Here is a 15,972-nt window from a genome sequence, read left to right as displayed (position 1 = left end):
TTTTTTTTTCTTAACAGGCAAGAATTTAGGCAACCAAATGAATCACATCCTTTAAAGTCAGTGTACTCTTAACATAATGCTCCCAGTGGGAACACTTTATATTTGTATATCACTTTATAGTCTTACAAATTGCTTTCATTTATACTTTCTCCTACAGTCCACAACAGCCCTCCGAGGTAGGCAGAACAGGAAAGATGATCCCAGTTTCACAGAGACTGAGTTACTTGCCTAAAATCCTGTAGTTAAGAAGGGCAAAGATAAGAACCCCAAATCTCATGTCTCCTGACCCTGTGAACTCGCACCTCAACCCATGCTTCTTTAGGTCTGCTGTTCCAGCAAGCTGCTATTGTTTGAAGTATATTTGGCCTCATCTTTGTTTACTGCCTTGAGTGACAGGGTAAGAAACACAAGAAAATAGTCTCAATTGTCTAGTAGATACATCTTATGTCTGACCTAAAATGATGCTCCCCTCATACCTTATTCACAAGTATAAGACTCTGATGATGCATAACTGTTTTAAAAACCAAATTGAGCTTCAGAAAAGAAATAACCCAGAATGTACCTCAGGTTGTGATAATATTCTAACAGAGGTGTTCCAGTAATATCAGAATAAAAGATGGATTCGATGGTGTGAGTCATTTAGTTTCCCAGAGTGAGTTTCAAAGATGATGACACTCATTTATATATATATTTTAGTTGTCTACTAAGCCATCAATCTTATTGCCTTATAGCTGTGTTTAGCAAAGTGTGGCTGGTCTTATGCAGGAACACCTTATGCAGGTATGAGAATCACCGAAGAGATTTGTTAAAAATTCATTTCCTAGGCCCTCCTCCCAGACTTTATGATTCTGGATTCAGTAAGTTTGGGTGGGGTCCAGGAACCTGCATTTTTAACAAGTTTCCTGAGCCATCTTTTACCCACTAAAGTTGGAGAATAACTGCCCATGTTTTGTTTGTATACATTGCATGTGCCATGTACCTCTGTAATACTAACTCAGGTCTATGAAACGAGTTAAAAGTATTGGAAAGGAAAAGAGACTGACATGTTCTATGCAACCTGGGCTTTTAGGGCCAGACTTGTGAGGAAGTTTTGAAGAAAGATGCCCCTTCCTGCACTCCATCTTTATATAAGCCACTTGGAAGATAGTGTCACTTCTTGGTAGATTTCCGCTGCTCATCTCTGTGGGCTGTGATTGCCATCTTCTCTCCTGTCAGGTATGCTGGTGTACCAGGCTCAGTCCCCAGATGAAGGTGCCCTGGTCACTGCTGCCAGAAACTTTGGCTTTGTGTTCCATTCCCGCACATCTGAGACAATCACAGTGGTCAGAATGGGGAATACTGAAGTCTACCAACTGCTGGCTATTTTGGACTTCGACAATGTGCGCAAGAGGATGTCTGTTATTGGTGGGTGCCCCTCCTAGTCGGACCTCTCTCCTTTCTTGTCCTTGATACACATTCACACGTTGACTTTCTTTTTCATCTGCACACAAATGCTTTCTCCCACTCACATGGCTTCTTACGGGTACTGTGGCTCAAATACAAACACACAGCCCTCCCCACTTTCTCACATATTCTTTAAATTCTCTCTTAAAGACATTTGAGGAGTCTTCAAAAAGTTCATGGAAAGATTTGTATTATCTTTTAATTCCATTTTTCCATGANTTTTTGAATAGCCCTTGTCTAGGGACTTGCTGCCATATGCTAAATTTCTTATCTTGTGTTCCTGGGTAGTGGCTTGTCAGTACCCTCAAAGCCAAGATAAGGACAGAGAATAAATGTATGAAGCCTGAACATGGAGTAAAACATCAGAGCAGACAATGTTGGGGAAATTAATACTGTTTTGCTCTCTCAGTTAATTTGGGTCTCAGAACAAAGAGGAAGAAGGTCATTTTTTTTTTTTCCTTTTTGTCAGTACCCTCAAAGCCAAGATAAGGACAGAGAATAAATGTATGAAGCCTGAACATGGAGTAAAACATCAGAGCAGACAATGTTGGGGAAATTAATACTGTTTTGCTCTCTCAGTTAATTTGGGTCTCAGAACAAAGAGGAAGAAGGTCATTTTTCATCCTTGGTCTTTACTAGGTGTGGGACTTGGTCTGGGACTTGGAATTGAGAAGCTAAATATGATTATGCATCAGTCTTCCACAGGTAATATTGAACCCATGGAAGAGCTGGTTGTGTAAGTTCCTCTCTCACTGTCACCAACCCTCACCACATCATTTATCCTAGTGACCACTGACTGAGCACTTAGCTTCCAAAAGTAACAGAAACAAATGTCACAGGGAACAGCCTCCTTGACATCCCTCAGTGGCCCAGACAAGTTCTTGTAACAATAGGCCTGTATGGTTACTTTGCTTAATTTGCTTATCTTTAGTGCGGACACCTGAAGATCAGCTGATGTTATTCTGCAAGGGTGCAGACACCATCATCTGTGAGCTGCTTCATCCATCCTGTAGACCCCTCAGTGATGTGACCATGGAACATTTAGATGTAAGTCTTTAGGCTATAGGAGAGGGATGCTGTGGGTGATTCTCTGTATCTGGATATGTGTCCACATATGTGTCCCTGGGTCAGTGTGTTTCTGTATGGATGTATATTGGTGTCTGTGTCTCTTTAATTGGTGGAAGAATAAAACTGTCTCATTCCATGGGATTCTCATTGACCATATTGACAACTTCCATGTCAAAAAGTTGGGCAGGACAGGACCGCAGAGGCATGACAAGGATTATGTCTGTGGGAGTACTTACAACAATCCAAATGGTTCCATGATTTCTAGCTCAGGAGATCACATGGTCACACCTGGAATTTGCCTCAGAATAGAACCGGCTGATATGGGATGCCCTATCCCACAAGCCCTGATGACAACAGACTGCCTTTAGGGTATAGAGCAGAAAGCACCAGGCCTAGACTGCTTAGGGGGCTGCTTGATTTCTCTCTCTGTTCACAGGATTAGAAACCCCAAGGTCACTTCCTTCCTTCCTACCTTACCCCACTTTCGTCCTCTAGGATTTGGCATGTGTCAAAAAGAGAGAGTGGCTCCAGCTTGCTGGCACAAGAAAGAAAAATCAGATCTGTAGTCTCTGGGGTTTCTACCCTTAAACCTGGATTTACCTGGTGTTGGAGGAGTCGAGAGGGAAAAAAGGATAAAATGAGGAGGGAAGCAGACCACAAAAAAAATTTTATAAAAGGAAAAGATTGGAGAAAATGCTATTTTGCTAGGTCATTTTGGCTTGACTCTACATTAACACATAGCCAGAATTCAGAGAACAAATGGCCAATAAGCACATGAAAAGATGTTCAACATCATTAGTCATTAGAGAAATGCAAATCAAAACCACAAGATACCACTTTATACCACTAGGTTGGCTAAAATAAAGATGACCAGACAGTAACTAGTGTTGGCAAGGAAGTAGAAATTGTAAACTTCATATATTGCTGATGGGAAAGTAAAAAATGGCATAGCCGTTTTGCAAAACAGTGTGGCATTTCCTTAAAAAGTTAAGTATAGAGTTATCAAATCATCTACCAATTCTATTCCTAGGTATAGAAATGAAGATATACATGACACAAAAACTTGGACACAAATGTTCACAGCAGCATTATACATAATGGCCAAAAAGTTGAAGCAACCCAAATGTCCATCAGCAGAGAAATGGATAAATAAAATGTGGTGTATCTATATAATGGAGTGTTATTTAGTAATAAAAAGGAATGAAATACTGATATATGCTGCAACATGGATGAAGCCTGAAAACAGTATGCTAAGTGAAAGAAGATAGTCACAAAAGGCCACATATTGTACGATTCAATTTATATGAAATGTCCAGATTGGGCCAATCCATAGAGACAGAAAGTAAATCAGTGGTTGCCAGGTGCTTAGGGGAAAAGGGAATGGGGAATGACTGCTGGTTGGTACAGCGTTTCTTTTTGGGATGATGAAAGTGTTCTGGAATATATAGTGGTGATGATTGCACGAACTTCATGAATATACTAAAAAAAGGCCACTGAATTGTATACTTTAAAAGCCTGAATTTTATAGAGTGTGAAGTATAGCTTAAGTAAAAAAAAAACAGTCAGTGAAGTGCCCCACACAAGACCACTCTTATGTCTTATACTGATTCCCAGAGGCCACTGTGTTTTTTATGGACTAGTCTCTTATCTTTTAACCTTCCAGAACACATTAATCAGGTACCTTTTCAGAGAGCATTTCCACAGACTGGCTTCAAAGGAAGTCATATGGGCTGGCTGGTTAGCCCACTTGGTTAGAGTATGGTGCTAACAACGCCAAGGTCAAGGGTTTGTATCCTCTTACTAGCCAAAAGTGGGAAAAAAAAAAAAAGTCATAAACTGTGTCATATCTTTTGACATGCTTCCTGCCACCAACCCTCACAGACGCTTATAGTGGGGCCTGCCTATCCTACAATCTATTAACCACTGATGACAAGCCTACAAGAGTCAAACTCCAACAACCTGCTCATGCAGAAATACAGCTTAGTCCAGGCTCTCTAGAGATCAGCAAACAGGTCACTCGAAAGCGGGTGAAAGGCAGGATTTGGCCCCCAGGCCCTAGTTTTCCCACCCTAGTACTAAGAGAAAAGAAAACCACACAAGTAGGAATAAAAGATCATGTTAACACATGCTGCTAAATTATTTGCTGAGTGGACTAATGAATCTGTCAGTGTATTGTTAAGCTTGTCAAGTCCTCTTATCTGTATCCTATGCAAAACCAGTTTCTGCCTCTACCATTTTCTTTTTAAGAAGTCTCCTGAGATCTCTTCTGGAGCTTCTTAGGCTGCCAACAGTATGGAGGTTTGAGAGATGTCATTCCCTATATATTACCTGATTTTAATTTTGTCTGACAGCTAACATCAAACATTCAGGAATTACACAGAAAACTAAGAGCGAATTCTATTTCTCCTTGCTCTTATAATGCCAAAGTAAATTATTTTGCAGCTCACTATAGCAGTGATCATGTAGAATTGTTGTTTGTGTGTTTTGTGCTTCCTTAGATGAACATGAGTTCTTCCCTAAGCCACCCACATTCTTACCTAGCCCTCCTATGACCAAGAGTATACTCCCGCAAGATGGCCAGTTAGGACAAGGTAGAATATATCAGTGGCCAATGGGCAAAAGATGTTAACCCACCCAGACAGCATTTCAGCAATAGCCTTTTTAGCATGGCTGGCTGTGGCTAATTAATGGAGCCAACAAACTACAGACAAATACACAAGTATGGGCTATGTAAGACGCCCATTGAATATTTGATGAAGGAAGGAAGGGAGAGAGGGGCAAAAGATGTTAACCCACCCAGACAGCATTTCAGCAATAGCCTTTTTAGCATGGCTGGCAGTGGCTAATTAACGGAGCCAACAAACTACAGACAAATACACAAGTATGGGCTGTGTAAGACGCCCATTGAATATTTGATGAAGGAAGGAAGGGAGAGAGGAAAATTAAAATGAATATATGCTTGTAAAAAATACTAATGCTTTTGGTTTTTTTGTTGAAACATAATAGATCATACATATTTGTGTAGTACAGAGCTGACTGTCAGTATTTGTGTACAATGTGTGATGATCAAATCAGGACAGTTGGCATATTCGTCATCACAAAACATACTCATTCTTTGTGTCGATTAAGCAGTTGCTCCCTAACCCCTCTACCACCCCTTTCCTCCCTCTAATAACCTGATCATTTTTTATAACTCCTTCTTTTTACTTTATTATCCCTTTCGTTCTCATACCACAGTCATTATTATCCTTTCTGTAGTGGGTGAATTATTATCCCAGTTTTATAAGAAAGAAACCTAGAAGACTTGGTTTTTCCCAGAGTCACACAGCGAATTAACTGCAGTTAAAGGCTAGCACCTTCTGTCTCTCAGAAGACTCTCAACCTTCCAGCTCTGCTGGCTCCATCCATGGCACATTTTGCTGAGAAAGTTCAACAGTTGCTTTCTGCTTGGGTTAGGTACTAGGCCCGTGGTGCTGACCTTTAAACCCTCTTTTGTAGTCAGTCAGGGCCTGTGGGTTGGTGTGCTACTCCCTTAACTCAGCCTTAACCCAGCCCAGGCCCACTTGGTACACACACATGTCTTCCAGGATTTTGCCAGTGAAGGCCTTCGCACTCTTATGGTGGCCTACCGAGAGTTAGATGATGCCTTCTTCCAGTCCTGGAGCAAGAAGCGCAGTGAAGCCTACCTGTCTTTGGAGAATCGTGAAGATAAATTATCAAGTGTCTATGAAGAGATCGAAAGAGACTTGATGGTTAGTGTTGGGAAGCCAGGGACAGACTGGGGGCAGGGATGGAGGTTGGCAGCCAGCAGACTTAGCAAGGGCTCTGAGAGTGGCTTCCAGAGGATCAATAGGGGCGGGCTCGGCAGGGAGGCACCCATAGCTTTGTGCCAGGGAGGCTGGGTACTGGAATCCAAGCTGATTCAGTATATGCTTCTGAACCCACGAAGAAAAAAGTGCACTGGTTGTGATTTTTATCTTTCTGGAAGTGTTTCTTATTCTCAAAGCTGCTCCCAGAAGCTAAGTAATCTGGGAGAAATTAGGATCTGAATAAAGTACAGATTAGATAATCCAGGACTAATTGATGGAATAATGAAGACAAAAATATTCACTTATTCATTAGACATATTTAGTAAGTGTCTTCTGTGTGCTAGGCAGTATTATAAACCCTGGGCATGTAGCAGTAAACAAAACAGACAAAAAATAACATATATAGTAGGTCAGATGGTGAAACTGCCATGGGGAAAAATTTTTTAAAGCCAGGAAGAGAGGGGGTGTCAGCATGCGCATATGTGTTTTGGAGAGGACAGAGGCATTGTTTCTACGTTAAACAGGGCGCTTAGTCTTCACTGTGAAGAAGACGTCTGAGAAGAGATTTGAAGAAGGCGCAAGCAAGCAGATATCTGGGGGGTTAGCTTTTCAGACAGAAGGAGTGGCAAGAGAAAAGACCCTGGAACAGGAACAGGCTTCACTTGTTAGTTGAGCAGTAAAGCAGAAACTGGCTGGAACAGTGTGAGTGAGGAGAGGATAAAAAGGCGTGAGACAGAGAAGTAGCTGAGGGTCTTCATAGGCCCGAGTAAGGGGTTACAGGGAGATATGGAAAAATCACTCAAGAGTTCAAGCAGAGAAGTGATGTGATAGCTTTTATTTTTATTTTTAAAAGATGACCGGTAAGGGGATCTCAACCCTTGACTTGGTGTTGTCAGCACCACACTCAGCCAGTGAGCGAACCAGCCATCCCTATGTAGGATCCGAACCCACGGCCTTGGCGCTACCAGCACCGCACTCTCCCAAGTGAGCCACGGGGCCAGCCCAATGTGATAGCTTTTAAAATTATCACTCTGGCTGCTGTGTTGAGATTATACTGTAGGGGAGCAAGGGCGGACCCAAGGGAGACCAATTTGAAGGTAGTTGCAATAGTACAGGTGAGAGATGATGATGGTTTGGACCAGACAGATGGACTGGAAGTGATGAGGAATGGCCATATTCTGTATATTTTTTGAATGTAGAGCCAATAGAATTTGATGATGGATTGGATTATAGTGTATGAGAAAAGCATGACCCCAGAGTTTTTGACCAGACTAATACAGGCTGGCTCTGCTATTAAAGGAGAAATTACTGGGGCTGGCCAGTTAGCTCAGTTGGTTAGAGTGCAGCCTTGTAACACCAAGGTCGAGGGTTCTGCTCACCATACCAGCAGGCCGCCAAAGGAAAAAAAAGAGAGAGGGGGAGAAATTATTGATACTAAGTGGAAAATTTAGAAATCTCAAATTTCCTTCCATAGTCAGTTCTGTGGTAGTATTTGTAGATTGTCCTTGTAGAGGCCTAGCAACGACTAAAGTACACCCGAGCACTTGTTGGGTTTAAAGAAAAACTGGAGTGAGATATGGGGATCCCTTGTCGGGGAACCACCACTTTTGGAGCCAGGAAGTGTGGTAGGAAGCAAGGGAGAAGTGAAGGTATGTCACTTCATATATGACTTGGGCAAGTCTCTTCCCTCTCTGGTCCTGACTATTCTGTTTCTAAATACGATTTCAGTGTATGATTGAAAAGCTGTGTGTTGAGAGGCAGAGTGTGCTGAGTTTTACACCACTGGGATCCTCATGCCAGGACAGCCAGCTTACTAAAGGGAATGCTGCAATGCCAGTTCAGTTGCTGGGTAGCACGAAATGCTGTGACTCTCTCCCTTTTCCTCATTCACTGGTATCTCTGTTCAAAGCTATTAGGGGCCACAGCCATAGAAGACAAGCTGCAAGATGAAGTACCTGAGACAATCCTCACCCTGAACAAAGCCAAAATTAAAATATGGGTGCTGGGTAGCACGAAATGCTGTGACTCTCTCCCTTTTCCTCATTCACTGGTATCTCTGTTCGAAGCTATTAGGGGCCACAGCCATAGAAGACAAGCTGCAAGATGAAGTACCTGAGACAGTCCTCACCCTGAACAAAGCCAAAATTAAAATATGGGTTTTAACTGGAGATAAGCAAGGTAAAGGGAAACCCCTAGTCTGACCAGTCCTCTTCCCTGTGTACCTTAGCCATTTCTTTTCTTCTTCCTTTTTTTTTCCTTAGCCATTTTCTTGACAAATACCTTGTAAGTCAGATTAAGTCCTTACAGGACACCTAATTTCCAATTTGATGAGCATGTACTTTATGCCATCTGCTGTATTCAGCATTGGGGACACAGAGATGAATCAATCAGACATGACCCTGTCCTCTAGGAACTCACAAGCTAAAAACTTGAGAAAGTTTTCTTTGACTGTACCCCCTCTGTTGTCCCAAAGATTCATTCTCTCACCATGTCCCCTAATTAGTCTGAAAATCCTCTTCACTACGCCACCATCCTAGTTTAGCCTTCATCCCTTGTTGGCTGTACTTATGCAAAAACTTCTGAATTGATCTGTCACTTGCCCTTATTAATTTCAGCATAGCCTGCATACAACCACCAGTTTAATCTTCCTCAAATATACTAATTTTATGATGTTACTCCTCTGCTCAGGGACCTACAGTGACTCCACATTGTAAAGGTTGGACCCCTCTATCTGGCCTTCAAGACCCTAGTCATCTATGGCTGCCTACACGTCCTTATCTCCATCCTAATGTGACCATTACCTTCAGTGTGTCCCAAACAAACCAGTTTCCACCCTAGGTCCTCTGGGTTGTTTCCCCACTTGAAATGCCTTTTCCTTCTTCTAAACAGTCATTATTTATCCCTCAGTCCCTTCCTCAAAGAAAGTTTCTGTGACAATTGCAGTCTCTCCTCCTAATTCTGATACTACTTGTAGCCAGAGTTCAGGACTTAGTTTTTTTTTTTAAAACACATCCTGATTGCCTGGAGAAGTGGACACAGACTGGAATTGCTCTAAGAAATAGGGGAAGGCTTTCTAGAGAAGCTAAGCAAGAACGATGCTAGTTATTGATAAATAACTCACAAATCTGTGCCAGGTAGGCACCTGTACATTTCACCTGTGGGTGTTTGCATATGGTCTCCACTGATTCATGAAAAATACACTTTGACTGCATCCATAGCAAAGGTAGACAAATGGGCTCTGCAAGCCCACTATTAGTACATTGTGAAGACCCTGTCCCTGTCTATAAACACCAGCCAAAATGAGACCTGTGTTCCCCCTTCCCTACAGAGACTGCCGTGAACATTGCCTACTCCTGTAATATATTTGAGGATGAAATGGATGGGATGTTCTTTGTGGAAGGCAGGGATAGTGAGACTGTTCATCGAGAGCTCAGGTACACATGGGAGAGCGGCCACAGCCACTACCTGGACCCAAGATTTCCCTCTCATCTCTTCCCACAGTGTGGTCCCCACACCACTGGAAGGAATAGACCAGAAACGGAGGAGGAGGGGAAAACAGAAAACCTAAATATTTGAGAGAATTTTGCAAAGAAGCATTCAGGCTAAAGGAGTTGGAATGTGGGGAATGGAAAAGCATGGTGTGTGGATGGTCAGGGACCCAAGGCAGGGGCAGGTCTCAGGAGGCAGTCAGTTCTGAGGTCCTGGCTGACACTTTTCAAAGGCCCCCTACCCACTCTTGCTCACTTTCATTCTGGGACATATTTTCCTTCCTAAGTGCTGGGGCTCAGGTCAAAGTCTGACCACAACTCTTGGCTTTCAGGGAAGCAAGGAACAAGATGAAACCCGAGTCTCTACTGGAGTCAGACCCAGTAAACATTTACCTAACCCGGAAGCACAAAATTCCTTTCAAAGTACCTGAGGAGGTGCCCAATGGCAACTATGGCTTGATCATCAATGGCTACAGTCTGGTGGGCAACACAGAGCTACAATTCTGTTCTCTTCTTCCAAGGAAATTTCTTCCTAGGTCCAGCCCACTTCAGGGAAATTTTAAGATCCCTTCCCTGTTCTATTCCCCCTCCCTTCAGGTACCCTTTCCTGAAAGACACCTTTTCCCAGGCTTCTCTAGACAGGAGTAAATGAGGAGAGAGAAGCCAATGGCAAATTCCTTTCTTATTCAAATTCTTCACCAATATGTCCTATCACTTAGGGGAAGGGGGGAAGTGACCAGAACCAGATCCTCCAAGAAGTCTCTTGGCCTCATTGTCCCATCAACTGGTTTGACCCAGTGAAGGCCCTGACCAGTTTCCCACTGGAGGCTGAGTCAAACGTAAGGAAGCCTATAACTGACTTGGGGGCTTGGCCTCCCTTAGGGCTGGAATGCCCTGAGAGCAGCTAAGCCTGCCCTGTGAGGGGAAGAAGAATATGGAGGGAAGGGAAAGGGCCTAGGAAGATCCCGCCCTGAGAGCCTTTTTGGGCAAGCTGAAGAGTGGGTGTGTCCTGGTGTTGCAGGTCTATGCTCTAGAAGAGAACCTGGAGCTGGAACTGCTGCGAGCGGCATGCATGTGCAAGGGAGTGATCTGCTGCCGGATGACACCCCTTCAGAAGGCCCAGGTGGTAGAGCTGGTGAAGAGGTACAAGAAGGTGGTGACACTGGCCATCGGGGATGGGGCCAATGACGTCAGCATGATCAAAGGCATGTGAGGGCAGTGGGAAGTAGCTCCCAATCATGGGCTTCCCCCTTCCTTCTTCCATAGACAAAACTGATCTGGGTGGTACTGTATTGCTGCCTCACACTTTTGCCTATCATATGCATTATAAAGTATTCTGTTTCACAACTCCTCTATACCTGCACACCCACTTATTTACACACGCAGACATCAGCCCATATCCACAGGCTTGCACACACATTGAGATTCATGCACTTACACTATGAGTGTAAGTACACACACAGATACACTTGGCTCCCACAAGAACACATACATACATTCACAGAACAAGCAGGTTGCACAACTACATAGCATCTTTCTGAGGTGGCACCAAGGTCCACAGAAAGGACCCCTGGGAAGGAACCAGGGTCTTCTCCTTTTTTAAAGTGAGTCCCAATGCAAGGATCTTCTCCTCCCTGAGACTGTGTTTGCAAAAGCTTGCCCTGTTTCCCTGGCTGGGGGAGAATAGAGTAGGTGACTTACTGATCACTTCCAACCAATAGAAACAAATGGCTGGTTTTAATTTCAGGTAAATGTTAGCCTTCAGCATCTTGTAGGTCTGTGAGATATGGACAAAACCTAAAGGTCCTCTAGTCAAAGCTCTCTCCCTATACAGGGAAAACTAGCAGATATTCCATTCTCAGCTAGGAAGTGTCCTTGCTCTCTTTCTGTTTCTGGAACTTCTCTGGTATTTAAGGCTTTAGAGGTTTCAGTTATCCCATTAAGCAATGCAATAGGTATATACCAGGAGATCAGTGAATTTGGTGTTAAGCATAGTGAGTTACCACAGACTTATTAAAACCTTTAGGAACTTCAGTCCTATCTTTCTTCAAGTATAATCCTTGCTTTACCCAGAAAAAAGTCACCTTAGGCCTCCTGAAGAACTTGTTTCTCATTAACAAAGTATATACATCACATTTTCCTCACAAAAGTTGGATTTTAGCCCCTTAGATAAATTTAGGTAATTAAATATTGTGTTAGATTGGCATCCATCCTACATCTTTAATTGATCTAAGTGAATTCCAGAGATAACAAGAAATTTTAACCTCAGCATCTGGACAGTAAGAAAGAGCATGGATGGCTAGAGCAGGAGCAAAGAACATCCAGGATAGCTCTCTGGTACTGGCCATGCCAGGCATTCTTGAGTGGCAGCATGCAAAACAGCACAAAAGAAGGAGCTGTTGTCCAACTTACAGGGAGGGGCAATCCACTAAGGAGAAAAGACCCCACTAAGTGCGTGCCATTTTGAGGGGGGCCTGACAGTATCTAACAAATATAAAATAAGGGATTTGTACAACATTATCTCAGCCCTCCCTTTATACTTCCCAGGCTGAGAGCCTAGCAAACAAGCTCTGTAGCTGAAAATGTCCTGGGGTTTCATTGCAGCTGCCAACATTGGGGTCGGTATCTGCGGCCATGAAGGGATGCAGGCCATGCTCAATAGTGATTTCGCCTTTTGCCAGTTCCGCTATCTCCAGCGTCTACTCTTGGTCCATGGCCGCTGGTCTTATAATCGCATGTGCAAGTTTCTCAGCTACTTCTTTTACAAGAACTTTGCCTTCACCCTGGTGCACTTCTGGTATGCCTTCTTCAACGGGTTCTCTGCACAGGTAGGAGATCAGGTGGCAATCTTCACACTAGTCAACTAGGTTTTCTCTAGTCACCTCTCACATAAGCCAACTCAGACCATTTTCCTCCTCTAGAGACCAGTGTGTGACATCCACAGAGTTCTTCACCCTATGCTGATTCCATCTCCCAACCCTATACTAACCTTAGATTTCCAAACCATAACTGTTCTGGTCTGTCTCTAATTTGGCCTTGACTCCTACCTTCAGAACTCTCCCATAAACTATTTCACCTTTTCCCTGACATTGAGACCTAGAGTTTCCAAACATATGTAATAAGGGAAAATTCCTGGATGTGGGAGTTTTCTTTATGGAACAGGCTAAGCCTCTGGGTCATGCCAGACAGGCCAGTTATGGCATTTACCTGGAATATAGCCACATATTCCTAGCTTTAATTGGAAATACAGCTTCCCTCTACTCCTTCCCTACCCTGACTGCCTGCACCCTTGCCCCCGAGCAGGCTAAGCCTCTGGGTCATGCCAGACAGGCCAGTTATGGCATTTACCTGGAATATAGCCATATATTCCTAGCTTTAATTGGAAATACAGCTTCCCTCTACTCCTTCCCTACCCTGACTGCCTGCACCCTTGCCCCCGAGCACATACACAGTTGTTGCTCTGGTGAACAATCGAACATTTGAACATAAAATCTCCCCCACCCTCGTGGGGAGAAGTGACACTTGGATTTTGATGTTCTAAGAAGAGTCCCTTTTCCTATGAGAAGTTTTTCAGCAGTCTCTCAAGGATTCCCAAGAGAAACAACCGCAGCAATGATTATCTTGGGAAATTTTTACTACCTTTGTTGCTTTAGGCTCCTGGGGAAACAGACCAGCGAGCAGACATTAGTAGACGTGTATACCTCCAGTACTAGTGAAGCCAGTCTGGTTTGTGGTAGGTGTGTGTGTATGCATGTGTTGCTGCTGACCTCTTGTGACTAGTAAGGACAGGGGCCCTTGCTAGGCCCGAGGATGGAGCACCCAGCTGGGGAAGGGTCACTGGGTCCGTTCTGCTTGCCAGTGTTAGGAGGTATCAAGAGCTTCAGAAGCCACTGTCTGTCATCAAAGAACAGAGCACAGAGGTTTACATGCCTGGGAGTATAGGAGTATAGCAAGCATTTCCTAGCTATTCTCTACTAGCCATCCTGGCATTCACTCTGTGTCCTTTCTGTGCAGGGAGGGACAGTGCAAGTTATGGTAGGGTTGCTCCAGATCAGCCTTGAAATCTTGGTGTGGTCTTGCCCCCGCCTGGGACCGAAGGTTCTAAATAGAGTAGGATCAAATAAAGTCTGGGGGGGGTCAACCTTCTCGGTCAGATTTCTGAAATCCAAATCCTGCTCTAGGTTAGTGTGGTGGTAGGTGGGGTTGGGGTTGAGGAGCAGCGGAGGAGCTGTCTTAGACCTAGGAGGTAGAGCTGGGACCTCAGCAAAGAGAGGAGACTAAAACATTTCTTTTTTATTCTTCCAGACAGTTTATGACACTTGGTTTATCACTTGCTACAATCTGATCTACACTGCTCTCCCTGTTCTGGGCGTGAGTCTGTTTGATCAGGTAGGACCCAACGGCAAGCCTTCATCAGGGTTGAGGATTATTTCCAAGAGTGAGGAAGACAGCTAGAGCTGAGCTCTACAAAATCAAGTGCAAAGGGAGTAATTTCTAGAGCAGGGGAGGGAGCTCATCACCTGGACAGGTATCATAAAATAATGAATCCTTCTCTGAGAATAATCATCAGTTTTAGAAAGTCACATTTTCCTGTGTCAATTTTATCTTTGTAGAGAGAAACATGGAAATTGGGCTGAACAGTAAAATGAGTGTGTACAAAAGCAGTGAAAGGAAATAGAGTTATTGGGGCCAGAAGGACTGGGTAAAGCGAGGGGCTTCAAGAAAAGCGGGACCCATTCAGAGATAATAAGGATGAGACAAGCCAGTGCAGGAAGGCCTCGGTGGGTGTCCTGAAGGCCAAGTGTGAGAGTACCTTCTGTCATAGGGAGTCAGCCTCGGGGTACCGTCTGTCCCTGTCAGAAATTCCCTGGGCATTGCAAGTCCTGATACCCCATCTCTCCCTTCTTTTCTACCCCAATATCCTGTCCTGGGCAAATGGAATAGAAAAGAAGCCCTCAAAAAGGAATAAAGTATCTGAAACAGGACATCATGGGATCATGGTTCCCTGTCTCCGTCAGGGTAGTAGCTCTAAAGGAAATTCTCTATGAAGCAGCTGCTGACCTCAGAGCAGCAAGAGGGTTGAGTTGTGTTACTAAACAGTCCTATCCAGATTCAACAGTCTAATTCTAGCGATGCACCTCTGAAGCCAAGCCCCAAACTTTGTTACACAGAGTTTCAGATTTAGGAGAATAAGGTGATCCAACAACATCTACATACAGAATCCTCTCACGTTGAGTGCACAGGAGCTGTGGGAATAGGCGAAACATTACAGAACATGGATACCTCCAAGGAGCTAACTGGTCCACACTGGCTTCTCCATCTCCCCCCACTGCCTTTTGACACAAAGAATATTCAATTAAAGTAACACTTAAACCTGGGAACTCATGTCCCAGCTGCATCCCCCATCCCAAACTCCAGTCTTCCCTTCCAGAACACATACGTACATTCACAGAACAAGCAGGTTGCACAACTACATAGCATCTTTCTGAGGTGGCACCAAGGTCCACAGAAAGGACCCCTTCCAGCTACCCAAAAGCCTAATTGCCCCCTTTCACAACTCCCTGATCCTAACTGCCTCTAAGTCCCTCCCACCTTCCTGACTTTCTCTTAGCTTTCTCCCACTGCCTAGATCCTTGCCGAAAGTAAGGTCTGTTGGAAAGGGTCTGTGGTGATTGCTCTGTTCTCTGGTTCCACTTCTCAAGTAATCCATGAGGAAGTTCCTAGGCAGCCTAGCAGCAGACTCAGTGAGGGGAGGACCCTCTACTCTGATGGAGATGGGACCTTCTGTGGAGAGACTCTCTGAGCCTCCCTCCTTACCCTCTGGCTCTTCCAGGATGTGAATGAAACATGGAGCCTACGTTTCCCAGAGCTGTATGAGCCAGGCCAGCACAACCTTTATTTCAACAAGAAGTCATTTGTGAAGTGTTTAATGCATGGGATCTACAGTTCCTTTGTGCTGTTTTTTGTCCCCATGGGGACCATTTACAACTCAGAGCGCAATGACGGGAAGGACATCTCCGACTTCCAGTCCTTCTCTCTGATAGTGCAGACTGCATTGATCTGGGTGGTCACAATGCAGGTGTGGCCAGTGGTGGTGGAGTAAGGGAACTGGATGGGGAGCCTGTCTGGAAAAGAGGGAAGGAGGGAGGGAGGGAGGGAGGGAG

General features: G+C 44.2%; 1 protein-coding gene across 1 annotated transcript in view; it reads left to right on the top strand.

Moving 5' to 3' along the window:
* Positions 1 to 15,972, top strand: part of LOC103602159 (probable phospholipid-transporting ATPase FetA) — a 50,510-nt gene that overhangs the window by 32,562 nt on the left and 1,976 nt on the right. The window contains exons 15-24 of the mRNA XM_008586583.1: positions 1,216 to 1,404; positions 2,375 to 2,490; positions 6,099 to 6,263; positions 8,387 to 8,498; positions 9,649 to 9,754; positions 10,141 to 10,288; positions 10,830 to 11,013; positions 12,413 to 12,636; positions 14,114 to 14,197; positions 15,642 to 15,887. Coding sequence (XP_008584805.1) covers positions 1,216 to 1,404; positions 2,375 to 2,490; positions 6,099 to 6,263; positions 8,387 to 8,498; positions 9,649 to 9,754; positions 10,141 to 10,288; positions 10,830 to 11,013; positions 12,413 to 12,636; positions 14,114 to 14,197; positions 15,642 to 15,887 — 1,574 coding nt within the window. The remainder of the gene's footprint in view (positions 1 to 1,215; positions 1,405 to 2,374; positions 2,491 to 6,098; positions 6,264 to 8,386; positions 8,499 to 9,648; positions 9,755 to 10,140; positions 10,289 to 10,829; positions 11,014 to 12,412; positions 12,637 to 14,113; positions 14,198 to 15,641; positions 15,888 to 15,972) is intronic.

This window comes from Galeopterus variegatus, unplaced genomic scaffold, assembly GCF_000696425.1.
Source record: "Galeopterus variegatus unplaced genomic scaffold, G_variegatus-3.0.2 Scaffold4031, whole genome shotgun sequence".
NCBI lineage: Eukaryota > Metazoa > Chordata > Mammalia > Dermoptera > Cynocephalidae > Galeopterus > Galeopterus variegatus.
The sequence above is the reverse complement of the archived record's forward strand: the minus strand, read 5'-3'. Positions and strand labels throughout refer to the sequence as shown.